Raw genomic sequence first — 16,054 nt, 5'->3', positions numbered from 1 at the left:
CGCTCTATTATTACAATAAAACAGAAAGTGGAATACACGCTCCATAACGGCACTCACTCACTTCACACCAATTATTACTTTTATTAAAAAAAAAAAAGTCTACAGAAAGAAAAGCAAAATGTAAATCAGTGCTAATAAGAAGCGACGCGTGTTCATTTGCCAGCTGTATCGCAACCTCTTCTCTCTCTCTAAACTCAACCGCTTGCCTCGAAACATCGGTGCTCCATAACTCCTCTCTCCTACCTATCACCGCCTCTCCCCGTTCCCCTTCTCCCTCTCTTATAAATAATCTCTCTCTTCCCTTTCCTTCTTCTCCATTGCCTCCTTTCTCCCCTTCAGATCTACCCCCCTCCTCTCCTCTCCAAATCCACATTCCTTTTTTAATCACACAAAATCTAATCAACACCAAAGGAATAACTTTGATTTCGATTTCTATTTTTTAATTCTATTCTATGGCGATCACTGCAAAAGATGTCGATCGGATCAAGGGCCCATGGAGTCCTGAGGAAGACGATGCGTTACAGAAGCTTGTCCAGAAGCATGGTCCGCGCAACTGGTCTTTGATTAGCAAATCAATTCCTGGCCGATCCGGCAAGTCTTGCCGTCTCCGATGGTGTAATCAGCTATGCCCTCAGGTCGAGCACCGAGCCTTCACACCTGAAGAGGACGACACTATTATGAGAGCTCACGCTCGTTTTGGGAACAAGTGGGCCACGATCGCGCGACTTCTCAATGGCCGGACTGATAACGCCATTAAGAACCACTGGAACTCTACTCTTAAGAGGAAGTGCTGCTCATCGGACGATGCTAGTTTAGGTAACCGTGAAGGGTATGATGGTAATTTGGGAGCCAACTGTCAGCCGTTGAAAAGATCGGTGAGTGCGGGTTCTGGTGTGCCTGTTTCTACTGGGCTTTATATGAACCCGGGTAGTCCATCTGGATCCGACGTCAGCGATTCTAGTGTTCCTGTTTTATCTTCTTCGTATGTGTACAGACCCGTGGCTAGAAGTGGAGCCGTTATTCCTCCACTCGAAACTACGTCGTCTTCTGATAATAACGGCCCACCCACCTCGCTCAGCCTTTCTCTTCCTGGTTCCGGAGCCGATTCCTCTGAGGCGTCAAATAGGGCGGCCGATTCAACACCCCCGCTGCGAGTGCCCGAGGTAATTCAGGAAACGAATAACACACCGTTGATGCCGGTGATGAATACGTCTCTGATGGCACCGATGGAGGCGGTTGCTGCTGCTGCTGCGGAGCAGGGAGCAGCGAATAGTGGAGTAGGTGGAGGATTTGTGGGGTTTACGGCGGAGTTTATGGCTGTCATGCAAGATATGATAAGGAGAGAAGTGAGGGATTACATGATGGAGCAAAATGGATATGGTGGTAGTGGCGGCGGCGGTGGAGGTGGTATTGGTATGTGTTTTCAGGCAGCCGGTGGAGAAGGATTTAGGAATGTTGGGAAGAAGCGAGTTGGGATTAGTAAGATTGAGTAGGTAGTGAGTAGCGTCCGAAATTGAACAGAGTAGAAAGAGAAAAAACTGGGCTTTCGTTTTTTCCTCTTTGGTTTAGAGAATAATTTTGGGCATTGTACAGAGAACGTAGAGAGAGAGAGAGAGGGATGGGTAAAAACTTAATTACCATCAACTGGAGAATGTTTTGATCAGCGGTTAAAAAAAATGAAAAAGGCTATGAAATTCAACTGTAATTTTGATGGGAGGGTAAGAGTAAAACCTGCTCTACTTTTTACCCATTTGTAAGCCTGGTATCAGGAACTAAAAATTGAGACTACAGACTCCGAAGCAAAAGGAGAAAAAGGAAAAGAAAAAAAATCCTTATAATTACAATCCTGGTTTAGTATTCTGTGTTTTTCTGGATTAGCAGATGTTCTTTCATAGATAATTTTAATCCTGCTGATAAGTTGTTCCTAAGCTATAATCATGAAAAATAAAATTTGTTTAATATCAATATCCAACTGTTTGATCAGTAACTGCTATAATCCTCGAAGAAATTGTGAACTTTTCAAGTAGGGAAAGCAATTATGTTATTGGCCCATATTTAACACATTAAAAAAATGATGTACATGTTACAACAAAACTAGGAAATGCTTGGACCGATATGTTTAATTATAGATATGTTGATGTTTGATGTTTGGGATTTCAAGACAAAGATGAAGTTAGGGCTGTATAGTAGTTATGGCTAGAATTGATCAGTTAGAGAACGGTACGCGTTTTGGTTGATGGGCCAAACACTATTTATTACGCTAACCATATCTTAATTTCCTAACAACGAACTAACTATTTCTTCAACTAATTCTAGGTAACGGTTCATACTTTATGCTTCTCATCTACTGGTGGTACGTACTACGTACTTCCCTTTTAGTTAATACTGATAATAACTTCAAATTACTAATTGACTAACACCTATTCCTCATTAATAAGGACTGGCTATTTATTTTCGATTGCTACTTTCTTGAAACAGTTTCAATTACTATTTACCAGTTTCTATGACGCTTTGTTAGTGGTCTGAATCAACCTGTGCATTTTGAAACCGTATTCCCTGAAGATAAGATTTTACTTCATGCTTCTGCAAACCAATCACTGAATTGTTTCTAGAGGCATAAATTTCCAAATAAACAGTACCAAATAAGAGTTTATGTTTTCATTGATAAGCAAGGATTTTACAATTCAAAGGGCAAAGTATTTTATTTATATAGTTCTGCAAAAACAGAAGGGCTCTTCTTACATTTTTCTTTACACTAACCATCTATAATCCCAATAAAACTGTGCAAAAATTAACATAGGAAAAATGTTCCTATTGCTAAGAAAGATGTACCAAAGAGAATTTAAGAGGGGTTATAAAGGAGCAGCCTGAATGGAGCCTGAGCTAGCATCTTCTGTCTTTAATGATACCGGTCTAGATTTGATTTCTTTTACAGCATGCAACAAGTCCTCACTCCAGGACCATTTGGGGTCATTTAGAGCACGTATAGAATTGAGGCAAACCAGAAGAGTACCGCCTTCATGTAAAAGAACCTATACATTGAAAAATTGTCATTAAATAGACTGAATTTCGACTACCTCGTAACTTAAACTTCATAACCAGCAAAAGATCGAATTAGATTGGGATTCACTACGTAAAGATTATACAGAAAAATAACTACAAAAACTCTTTTAAATTTCAGCTGCTGCGCACTGAGGCATTATTAGGGGGTCATAGAGCCTAGGCGCAAGGCTCAACGCGTGCCTGACGAACAGAAGCGCATAAAATGAGAAAAAATAAATACAAAATCTAATCAATATTTGATACTAATGTCAAATACTTTATTAGTTCTTTTTTTGAACTAAAAAAAATACTTTATTAGTAGTTAAAACACAAGTTATGATGAACTAAAAGACACTACAACCACACAAACAAGACAAAATCACGTAAAAACATAATATCAAACGTCAAAATACCAAGTTAAGTGTTGACAACAAAGACTAAGATACTAGAACTGCAGTAGACCTCTGTTGGTTTCATGTGTCACACCGCAGAAGGAGCTCCTCTCCTTTACGTCTCTTACTCTTCTTTCCTCCCTCCTATTTTTAGGTCTCTTCTTAGTCTTTTTTACTTATAAGTGGTTGAGGTTAATCAACCTTTTATTTTAATGAGAGCAGTAAAAAAAATTAAAAAATAATCATTAATCAAGAGGCGCGCATTAGAAGAGTCTGTGAAACCCAGGCGAGGCACACAAGAGGAGAGCCTTTTAAACAGAGCCTCGCCTAGGACTTATTAGGTGCAGGACCTTGAGCCTCGCCCGAGGCACGCCTTTAACAACTATGCAAATAACATATAACCAGAAAATAAAGAATTCCCTTGTGCAGTGCATGCTCTTGTATAACCCATATGACCAGAAAACCAAGGGTAGATGGGTCATGGGGTGATTTTATTAATGTGTATGAACAGTGATCAGATTTTCACAAATTTGTGAGACAGTGCAAAATTTGTTGCTGCACAGTAAAGCATAAAAGGAATGAATTGATCATAAAACATACCGTCAACCATAAGGGAAGAAACCCCATTACAGATGGAAGAGACGCCAAAACTATACAAGTTAAAGCAAGGGCTACGTTTTGCTTGACCTGTACGGTCATACATGAGAATAAAAATTATGATCCGTAGGGGAAAAAAAACTGGTCAAAAGACAGGATCTAGTAAGTACCAGGTAAGTTGTTTGGCGGGACTTGGCGATACAGAATGGAACACCAGATATATTGTCCCGTAGCAATAGGACATCTGCAACAGCTATAGCAGTTGCACTTGCACGTTGAGCTAGAACAATCCCTACTGTTGCAGCAGCAAGGGCTGGTGCATCATTGATACCTTCACCTACCATGATCAGACCACCCCCTGCAATAACGCTCCCAAAATTTGTTCAGCGAACCAAGTAAGATGTAATGCATTTTGCAACTTCAGATCATTCCTCGAAGGATATTGTTTAGTATCATACAAAATGGCAACTAGAACATGGAAAATATAAACAAGAAAATGTTGTGGTTTCTGAGTTTTAGGCTTTGTAATTTTGCCCTGATGAATTCAGATAGACCAAGAGGATAAATAATTATCAAAAGCAAAGATTGCAAAGGAATATGAAAAAAAAAGGTCTGTCATCAATTTCCAAGATAGCATTTTGGCAGAAGTGAAGTGTTTGTAGTGGCTCATTTCTAGCTTAAGAAATTAGGGAAAATGTATAATGTTAAATAGATATAGGGAATTCACACCTAAAGCTTGTTTACTCAATTTGAATATACAACATAGATGTAATACTAATAATATGATTTTGAAATATGACATTAGAGCTCACCCATATCCCGTGAGATATTCTTCACATGATTGAGCTTATCCTCAGGCTTTAGGCTGCAGTGAACATCATTGATACCCACAGCTTTTGCAACTCTCTGAGCACTTGATTCATGGTCACCAGTTAGCATTATAACCCGGAGCCTTGCTTGAGCCTTTAACTCTTCTATGACATCAGAAACCCCTGCTCGAGGTCTATCCTCGAGGTGAATCAGTGTAACCTACACAGGTGGATTACCATTAAAAGCAGTATATATAGTTGAACCAAACTCTCTGCTCACCACCCCTTTCCAGAGGAAAAGGAAAACAAGAGACAGAAAATGGTGATTCATTCTGTAATAGGTAAATCATGTCCGATGACCCTGTGGCACACACAATACAACCATGACATATCAGAAAATATTCAAAACATTTTTGGGCTATGTTTGATTTGTCTTCTCTGTCTATTATGAAAAAAAACTGAAGAAAAAGTTATTTGCTTTTGCTATTAGTAATAACAGATTCCTTTTTAAGCAAACTCTTCCTAAACACATCTTTTAGGATCAAGAATTAGTTTCTGCAGGGGTGTAGTCCACTTTGTTTGATCCTCATTTACCAATTAACCTAATTGATAGATACTAGAATATACATAAAATCCTCTCTCAAAAAAAAAAAAAAAAAATAAATAAAAAAATATACACAGAATCCCAAAGGCTTGAAGAAACTAAAAACAGTGAGACAAAGAGAACGGAAAAGAGCTATATACATGTTAAAGCCTCTGTTATCAGGTAAGGGCACATGACAAATTTGTGGTAGTGACCTGTGTTAGGCATCAAGACTTCTTAGGTGCAACAGACAACCACATACTAAGGCTGATGACTTCTTTTATCCCTTAAAGGCGCTGATTGTCCTAGGCTGCAAACATGGAAACTTAACAATGGCAAAAGCATGCTACTTATGACACTTAAATAACTTATAGATATTGGCCCAGAGGAAGCTGCACAGAATCAAATTGAGAATTCCGCTAGCACAAAAATTGTGGATCATTATAATACTCTTACGAGTAGAGTAAAAACGCACAACTTACGTTCAGCACAAAATTGTGCAGTTACATTTCTACTAACTTTAACTAAAATTGTCCACAACATCTCTTGATCTAAGATTAGCTTTTATATTATCTTCATATTTCATTTTAAGCAAAAGCACTTCCAGAAAATGGACGTTTCTTTTTAGTTTCTAGGGCTTCAGGATTTTACATCTGATAAAAGCAAACAAAATGAATTGTTTTGTTTTGTTTTAATTATTATTATTATGAAAGCTAACCTTTTTGTCAACAGAAAGAGCAGCATGAACCAAGTCACTTCCATATGAAGATGCATTAACTGCTTCCTTAATTCTTTTTGATTCATCTTCAGATTTACAGAGTGAAGTGATGAACTCCACAGAACCAAGTGATGCCGACAACTTAACTCCTCCAGTTACTGACTATAAAAAAAATAGAATTGTCAATTCATGTAATGAATGGGATTTAAAGAAATCTAAACTTGCAAAATACTAATTATAAAGAATAAGGCTTTTGCAGTGCGTAATAACAGAACGGAAATCTAGTGACAATGGCTTAAGCAAAATTTCCTAAATTGACATTTTAATTAAGAAAGCAATTTTGTTGTAACAAGTACGTTGTCTAACAAGATAGTACCTCAATGTTATTCAGAGTTGCAGTAAGACCTCTGCCAGGAAAGCACTCAAACCTTTCGACAGAAATAGCAGGCAAGTCTTTGCCAATACTATGGTCTACAACAGCTCTACCAAAAGCAGAAAACTCAATGTGAGTGATCAAATAACAGCTGATGACATTCAAGAGAATGAAACATTATGGGATTGTTAATATATTGAACTGTTTGTGATGGATGACTAAAGTATGATCTGTCCAAATGCAACAAATATGAGTCATAAATTAAACAGATTATGAATATAAGATCACCATTTATTTAAGCCTTAAGATTTTATGAAGATAAATTCAAGATGTTATTAGCATATGAAATTGATAAAATGATAACATAGCTAAGTTTTCCCATTTCTTATGCCTAGAATTACGATACAGAAATATAGAAGATGTGGACTACATCTAAACAATATTCTAACAAATCATGCTATTAACTACGATATCAACATTGCAGTTGAGAACAATGAACAGATTGATATCCTTTTGCCAAAGTTACCTTCCAATTGGATGAGTAGTACCCTTTTCCATAGCAGCTGCAACAGCAAGAGCTTCTTTCTCACAGCTGGGCTGGCAACATGAAGTGGAACTGGCATTCCCGTTTCCTATTTGATGTCCATAAATTGGTTCAATAGCTTTAAACATGAGCCCTCCAGTTGTCAATGTGCCAGTTTTGTCAAATGCAATTGTGTGGCAAGAAGCCAGAGCATCCAAAACCTGACCACCTTTAAGCAGTATTCCCTTGTGACAAAAAATTCATGGTTGTCAAAACGAATTCATCCCACAAAAGATTAAAGCTCTACATTACCTAAACAACTTAATTCTTTTCTAACCGCTTAATATCTTAAAATGAACTTTTCTTGTTCGACATTTATGGAAAGGCCCTTTACTGCTTAAGAATTATTTCATTTATCAAACATTTATAACGGGGCTGTATTTTATATGATATACTCGAGCATACAGTATAAAGATATCAATAAGATACTGAAACCTGAGGAACCAAATAGTTATATAGTTTCATGAGGACAATGTTTCATGTTAGCCGACCCCGAATTATTTCGGGACTAAGGCTTTGTTGTTGTTGTTGTTGTAGATATACAAACTACCTCTTCTGCTTGAAATCCGAAAAAACACTTTCATAATGCCAGAGAGTTAAAGGGTGTACTATGCTGTAGCTATTAGACCAGATAATATATAAATCCATCAGTAGGAATTAGGGGTGTGTATGGGTCAGTTCGGTTAACCACACCAACAATCCTCCAAAAATAATTACTGAACCGCTAACTGAAAATTTAATAACCGCAACTGACTGTACCGCAAAATTTCGGTCCAGTTCAGTGTCGCACAGCTTACTAACCGAAATTATTAATTTCTTTTTAATTTCAAAATTTATAAATTATAATTTTAGTTACAAATCTGAAAATTATACTACAAAGAGTATAATATCCAATTTTATTTCCAATTAATTTCAATATACACTATTCAAAATCCAAATTCACATATTAAACTAATTTATTTTAATAGTGAATTGATATTTAAAAAGTAAATATATAAGTTGATCTCTAACAAAAAACACCATTCATTCCATCCATAAAATTATAAAGGGTTTATGTGAAATTGAAGTGAAGCATCATAAATGGAAGGGTTAGTGAATTATGAACAATTGAATACAAAAAAAATATTCAAACATAATACATAAAGATATGGAATTGAAAATATTAAAAATAATATATGGGTGGATTAGTGGATGGTGGACACAACTAGGCCAGTGGGCTTTACTCTTTAGTGATTTAGCCATTTAAATTATATGTTCCGCAAAATAGAATATTAAATAAGAATTAAACATATATATAAATTAACTGCTAACAGTAAATAACCATGAAAAAGTAATCGCACCACACTGATAGCTAACCGAATGGCAGTGTTTTTTCGGTTTGGTTACAATTCAATTCGGTTATAATCGAATTATGCTCAGTCCTGATAGGATGGCAGGTGAAGGGAAATGGAGGGTTACACCTAGAAATGATGTGTGTGTGTGTACGCGCGGGGTGAAACAAAGATAAGTCTTACATATTTCTAAAGATGGACTGGAGGGAAATGATCCTATATATACTTGAGGCAAACCAATTCAAGATTATTGTTGAACTCTTAACCAGCTGTTCTATATAGTTATGAAGATTGAATTTCATATGTTTTGAGCCGAAGCTTATATGTACCTTTCTTGCACATGAACTAATGGCAGTTGCATATGCCAATGGAGCCACAGCCAAAGCACAGGGTGACGCTGCCACCATGAGCCCTAGAGCTCTGTAAATTGATCCTCTGCAAGCTGCACGATTACCCAAGAATTAACAACAACAACAACAACAACAACAACAACAACAAAGCCTTAGTCCCGAAATGATTCGGGGTCGGCTAACATGAACCATCATATAAAACTGTGAAATCATGTCGTGTCAGCGACACAAATTCACTCCCTCCACTCCGTCCTATCCACTACCATATTTTCCTCAATTCCCAGTAAACTCATATCACTCTCGATCACCCTCCTCCAAGTTTGCTTAGGTCTTCCCCTACCCCTCACCACTACATCCCTTTGCCACTCTTCGGTTCTCCTAACCGGCGCATCAAGCGCTCTACGTCTCACATGGCCAAACCACCTTAGTCGGTTTTCTCTCATTTTATTCTCAATAGATGTGACCCCTACTTTTGTCCTAATTATTTCATTGCTGACCCAATCCTTTCTCGTATGACCACACATCCATCTCAACATACGCATCTCCGCCACCGACATCTTATGGATGTGGCAGTGTTTCACTGCCCAACACTCTGTACCATATAACAATGCTGGTCTAATTGCCGTCCGGTAGAATTTCCCCTTCAATCTATTAGGCATGTCGGGGTCACAAAGGAAACCCGTAGCACTCTTCCACTTCGACCAACAACAACAACAACAAAGCCTTAGTCCCGAAATGATTCGGGGTCGGCTAACATGAACCATCATATAAAACCGTGAAAGTCAAGTCGTGTCAGCGACACAGATTCGCTCCCTCCAATCCGTCCTATCCACTACCATATTTTCCTCAATTCCCAGTAAACTCATATCACTCTCGATCACCCTCCTCCAAGTTTGCTTAGGTCTTCCCCTACCCCTCACCACTACATCCCTTTGCCACTCTTCGGTTCTCCTAACCGGCGCATCAAGCGCTCTACGTCTCACATGGCCAAACCACCTTAGTCGGTTTTCTCTCATTTTATTCTCAATAGATGTGACCCCTACTTTTGTCCTAATTATTTCATTACGCACCCGGTCCTTTCTCGTATGACCACACATTCATCTCAACATACGCATCTCCGCCACCGACATCTTATGGATGTGGCAGTGTTTCACTACCCAACACTCCGTACCATATAACAATGCTGGTCTAATTGCCGTCCGGTAGAATTTTCCCTTCAATCTATTAGGCATGCCGGGATCACAAAGGAAACCCGTAGCACTCTTCCACTTCGACCAACCAGCTTTAATCCTATGAGCAACATCTCCATCTACTTCTCCATCCGTTTGGATAATAGATCCTAAATACCAGAAGCAATCCGAGACCTGAACAACTCTCCCATCTAGGGTGATTGTCCCTGCCTCCCTACTCCTATGGCCGCTAAACTTACACTCCAAATATTCTGTCTTACTTCGGCTCAACTTAAAGCCTCTAGATTCTAGAGTTTGTCTCCATAGTTCCAACTTCCTCTTCACTCCTTCTTTCGTCTCATCAACCAACACAATATCATCTGCAAACAGCATGCACCATGGTATACCATCTTGAAGTGAACTTGTTAGTTCATCCATAACGATGGCAAAAAGAAATGGGCTTAGTGCGGAACCTTGATGCACTCCAATCGTAATAGGAAACTCAACACTAGTACGTACACTCGTGCATGCTCCCTCATACATGTCCTTTATGATGTCAATATATTTCCGCGAAATGTCTTTCCTTATCAAGACCCACCAAAGTACTTCCCTTGGTACCTTATCATATGCTTTCTCCAAGTCAATGAAAACCATATGCAAGTCTTTCTTCTTATTTCGATAGTGCTCCATTAATTGTCTCATTAGATGGATGGCTTCCATAGTTGATCTTCCTTGCATAAAGCCAAACTGGTTTTCCGAGATCTTCACCGTCCTCCTTAGCCTTTGTTCGATCAATCGCTCCCAAAGTTTCATAGTGTGACTCATTAATTTGATTCCCCGATAGTTGGCACAATCTTGGACATCGCCTTTGTTCTTATATAAAGGGATTAAGATACTTTTCCTCCATTCTGATGGCATCTTATTGTTTCTCCAAATTTTGTTGAAGAACGTCGTCAACCATTCGATTCCTCTTTCTCCCAAACATCTCCAAATCTCAATAGGAATGCCATCAGGTCCTACTGCTTTCTTCAACTTCATCTTACTTAATGCCATTTCGACTTCATCCTTTTGAATTCTCCGCAGGCATTCATGATTTATCATATCGTGATGGATACTTATATCTCCAACATCTTGTCTGCGATCTCCATTAAATAAGTCATCAAAATAGGACCTCCATCGTTCCTTGATATCTTTATCTCCAACTAGGACTTTCTGGTCCACATCCTTCACACATTTAACTTTTCCGAGATCTCGCGTCTTCCTATCTCTCATCCGAGCAATTCTATATATGTCTCTTTCCCCTTCTTTCGTATCCAATCTGGTATACAGATCCCGATTCACCTTTGCTCTAGCATCTCGTATGAACTTCTTTACTTCCCTTTTAGCCTCTTTGTATTTTTCGTAGTTCTCGTCACTCCTACATTTCCCCAATATTTTATAGGATTCTCGCTTACTCTTTACTGCTTGTCGTACTTCTTCTGTCCACCAAGATGTGTCCTTACCCGGTGGCATGCTACCTTTAGATTCCCCTAGAACTTCCTTCGCTACTTCCCTTATACTATGCTCCATCTTAGTCCATATCGAATCTATATCTAAATCCATATTACAAGTCCAAACATCTTTTTTGGTCATCTCATCCACAAATTTTTGTTGATTCTCTCCTTGCAATTTCCACCACTTAATATCCTAAAACATCCGGTCAAATGATTGAGATAGAGAACTAATGAATAAGGATTCAATAACAAAATGGTGTAATACATAGAAAATTTTGCTACCCCACAAATACTTCAATATTCAATCTTAAACTTGGTGTACCAATTTTCAGAATAACAAGACTCCAGGGGTACCTCTTGTACTTAAATTGGATAGTGCAAAATCGATTATTTAACAAGGTTGTATTGCATTATTTTGCAAAAATTTATAATGATAATGTTTGTCATACATTTTCCAAGACATGTTTCCTCTAGTGACAAAATTAAAGAACATGGTTTTGTTTCATGTTGCCTATCTTTAATCAAGGATATCACTCTCTCACATACAAGGTAACTAAAGGTGCAATGTCTAATCAGCTTTTCAACTCATCCTGCAGCGAAATTGGAAATATCAGCAAGAATAAAGTTCAGCAGGTTTCTTTCCTCAAAATATAACGTAAGTACACATGAACTCATTTGTTTCAGCCATGAATCACCCCCAGCAAATGCCCTTAACAATAGTTCATGAAAGCCCTATGATTGTCAGGAGAAGTATTTTCAAGCCATCCATGATCATTTTACAGAAGCAACATATTGGAAGTAAAGTAGGCTATTAGTCAAGCAAATAACATCAATAGCATAAAGGCATTTCAAACACAAATTGTAGGAATGATAATCTAAGACCATAGCTAAAGGCATTTAGTCGTTCTAGAAGCTACCTGATGTGCCAAAGAATGGCCATTTGAAAAGAAATGGCCCAAGTAGAGCAACTGCAACAGACAAACCTACAACCACTTTACTATAGTGCTCCCCAAATTCATCTAGCCACCTTTGAAGCTTTGGTCTCTTTAGTTGAGCTTCTTCAGTCAGTTGTACTATCCTGTTCAGTGTTGACTCTTTCCATGTTTTTGTGGCCTGAACCATTTTTTTTTTTTTTAGAAAAAAAATGAAAAAAGGAAACCAGCAAAACTATTAAACATTAATAAAAACAGCAAAACATATAGTATAAGAGTTCAAAACTTCAGTCTGAACTCCTAACCATGCAGCTAATGGATTAGAGAATGAATCCATACAAAGAACAACAAAAGGAATGTCAACTAGCGACCAAATTGTGAAAGAATTTATTTACAAGTACATTTACAGCATACCTTTATTATCATTCTACCATCCAAATTCCTTGCACCGCCAGGAATCCGGTCTCCAACTTTTGCCTCTATCGGCTTGATTTCACCAGTCAAATGCTCAATTGTTATTGTTGCACTGCCTTGAAAAACTTCACAATCTACAGGCATGGCCTAAACATGATACAAGTCCCAGTGATGAAATTGGTAATTGCAATATACTGTCATTTAAGGTAAAATTTTCAAACCAACATAGCATTATAGCAAATCCATCTTGTTACCAAATGACAAACCATATTGATGTCAACAAGCAAGTTACAGTGACTTTAAACATTAACCTCTTATTAGGGAGGATCTGTAAGTTTAACAACCTAAATGCACCACAAGACCATGTATCTGTGTTCCTATACATAGGCAATATTAAACTTTATACTTCCTTGACATGCCTTAATTAACCTATGGGTGCTGGTAATAATCCCAGCAAGGATATTGCTATGTCACTATAGTCATAGTGCATCATTAAAATGTCAACTATGTAAGAGAAAAAATAAAGAATATAAACATTAACAACTAACATTGCACTTAGAAGTTTTGGAAAGTGAAGAGAGCAACTTTATCAAACTGCTTGAGAAAAGGAAGAGATGCAAAAGTACTATTGATATTAAGTCACAAAATCCTTGACAGGCTGAGCATACATGCATACATTTAATTTTTAACTCTCCGATTCTGTCAATTGAGTATACATGTCTTTGTTGTAAAAGTTAGTTAATATTGTTATCTACGATAGGCATGGATAACTATCTTAGGACGGTAATTTAGGTCATTTCAATGCAATTCATGTGTTGTCCGAAACACATTTGTTGTTTTTAAATGTTACTAAAATTAATATTTTGGATTTTTCTTCTAACAAATCCAAATATATCTTAGTCATGCCTATGCTATAGTATATTCTATATTAGACCCACACAAGCTGAACATTATTGTTAAGGAGTCAAAGCAACATATAGAAGAATATTTATACTCGGGACATTTAGAAAATTATATGCATGCACATCAAGATATGGCAGTCACTACTGTCTCTAAATTTTAATCTGAAGATTCTTGCCTTGATAATAGAGTTACAAACAACACTCGAAGCGTGAAACTAAGCTTCTGAATGTTTTGATATCACAATTCTAGTTTTACTAAAAACTCAGATTATCATAAAAACTTGAGAATATGCATTTAATATGGAAATAAAGATGCAGTCTAAGCCACTAAAAATCATCTACAATTACACTCAGTATGATTCTTTATTTCATAATCGATTTTTCAGTTATATCAGCAATACTATCAACTAAAGGTAAACTTTCCTCAAATAATAATAAGATAACAACTTTGACATTACAGACCTCACCAGTTCCGACCAGAATGTATGAGCCCACTTTTACATCATGCACTGGGATACTTTTGTATGACAAATCAGAGAGATCTGGTAATTTTTCATCATTTACATCCAGCACAAGAGCAGAATCTGGATGATTTTCCTTCAACTCTTTAACATCTACCATTGAGCGGCTGGTGAAGAACTCTTCAGCTGCAAATTGTTAAAGCATGTTAGAACAAGGAATTTAGTGCGGCTTACAAAAAACTTCTGAAGTTACATTAGCTTGAAATGTTCACCAATATGAGCCAGATTGAACATTGCGAGGAGTAGTCCTCCTTCCAAAGTATTTCCCATAAATACTGATGCAAAGCCCGCCAGAGCCATTAACACGTGGATATTTACCTTCCCACCAGCAATATCAGTAAGAGCGTCAAGAGATGCTGAGACCTGACATATAGAATGGCATATGTCATGCATATTCGTCTGCAAAAAGGTTGGGAAAATTCTAGGAAATGACTGAAAGAAATACACACCATGCAGTAGTCATTCATAGAAGAAATCAGATTCATTAAAAGAGTAAGCAGATCCAATACCTCTGCCTGAGCTATTGCATGCCAATTATGACAAATGTATATCAGCAGTATAGACATTTAGACACACATTATGTCCAAGTGGTCTACGAGTCAAGTTAGATGGCATTGAGAATTGAGTAAGAATAAAATTGAATACACAAGCATCTAGTTTCAATGCAATCATCCCAATCTCATATAAACCTAAGTTATGGCTGTTAAGTATCAGTCCAATTGAAGATAGTGAATGAACAGGTTTTGTTCAATCATAAAAGTTCCTTGTGTACCAAACAATGGAATACTTCTACTCCACATTAGTATTTCATTTCCATTTCCAAGGCTGCGAACTAAACAGATCCGAGAATTCTGAATAGAGAGTATCAAAATGAAGGATATAGAGATGTGGAGTGGAAATTGTACCCCAACGAGAGGGAAGGCAACAATCATGAAGGCATTTTGGATAGGCTTGATTAGTGGCTTGGGCAATAACCAAGGGCAGGCAGCAGCAGCTACAAACAAGGCTGCAGAGCAGCAGCAAAGCTGCAAGTGCTCTCTCCACATATTGGCTAGGTCCATCCATCCCACAGCTTTAGCAAATCTAATAACAGCTTTCTGCGCTCCACTCAGCTCTCCACCGTCTCCGTGATGATGGTGATGGTGATTATGGTTGTGGTGGTGGTCATGATCGTGGTGATCCTTGGCCCGAGCAACGCAGAGGACTCTCCGGTGATGGAGATAGGAGATTCCGAGAGGTGAAGGCAGGGATTTGGTGTGAAAACGGTGAGAAATGAAATTGTGGTGGAAAATTGGAGTGAGAGAGCTGAGTCGTCCTCTTCCGCCTCTAGAATAAGCGAATAAGGGGAATTCGATAGTGTGAGAGAAGGTTGTGGATTCCATAGTTGGATTGAAAAAGGCGAAGAAATTCAATCCAACATCGGTTAACGGCAACACAGAGTGGAGAAGAAATTGAAGAAAGATGGAGAAATTGCGGTTCAGAACAGCAAATTAGACATTTTGACTGAAGAAAAGAAAAAGACAAAAATAGAGGAAGGGGTTGAAGAGAGTGTTGCCTAACATCCACACCATGAGCTCATCATCCGTAGCTCGGAAATCAAATAGTTGAGCTTCAGCCATTCCACAATCCCACTTACGGGCCCAACATTTTCACTATAAGTCTGTAATCAATATGAGCCGTCGCTGCATAATTCGGCTATACAAAATTACAAACCTGTTACTATCTCAATTTTTTGTTTTTAATCTATATCAATATATAAGTTTGGAGTTCAATTTTGTTAAAAATAGAAAATCAATTCTTTTTGTAGAAATATAAATACTATATATATTATCAATTTCACAAATC

General features: G+C 37.7%; 2 protein-coding genes across 3 annotated transcripts; one reads left to right on the top strand and one right to left on the bottom strand.

The window, feature by feature from the left end:
- The first annotated feature begins 308 nt into the window (after positions 1-308).
- Positions 309-1,857, top strand: LOC136231121 (transcription factor MYB44-like). The gene has a single exon (XM_066020402.1). It carries the CDS (start codon positions 453-455, stop codon positions 1,491-1,493), a length of 1,041 nt encoding a protein of 346 aa, XP_065876474.1. The 5' UTR covers positions 309-452; the 3' UTR covers positions 1,494-1,857.
- A 772-nt stretch (positions 1,858-2,629) lies between these two features.
- On the bottom strand, positions 2,630-15,841 carry LOC136231119 (probable cadmium/zinc-transporting ATPase HMA1, chloroplastic). 2 transcript variants are annotated; one of them, XM_066020400.1, is made up of 13 exons: positions 15,115-15,841; positions 14,422-14,608; positions 14,151-14,335; positions 12,787-12,933; positions 12,358-12,553; positions 8,758-8,870; positions 7,041-7,282; positions 6,518-6,623; positions 6,142-6,303; positions 4,844-5,060; positions 4,202-4,389; positions 4,035-4,121; positions 2,630-3,032 (listed from the first exon to the last, which is right to left on the bottom strand). In XM_066020400.1, exons 1-13 carry the CDS (start codon positions 15,589-15,591, stop codon positions 2,853-2,855), a joined length of 2,487 nt encoding a protein of 828 aa, XP_065876472.1. In that variant the 5' UTR covers positions 15,592-15,841; the 3' UTR covers positions 2,630-2,852. The 2 variants fall into 2 exon arrangements, with proteins under 2 accessions (XP_065876472.1, XP_065876473.1); XM_066020401.1 differs by having other exon boundaries at positions 14,422-14,572; positions 15,115-15,839.
- Between the last annotated feature and the right edge of the window lie 213 nt (positions 15,842-16,054).

This window comes from Euphorbia lathyris, chromosome 5 (genome assembly GCF_963576675.1).
Source record: "Euphorbia lathyris chromosome 5, ddEupLath1.1, whole genome shotgun sequence".
NCBI lineage: Eukaryota > Viridiplantae > Streptophyta > Magnoliopsida > Malpighiales > Euphorbiaceae > Euphorbia > Euphorbia lathyris.
The sequence above is the reverse complement of the archived record's forward strand: the minus strand, read 5'-3'. Positions and strand labels throughout refer to the sequence as shown.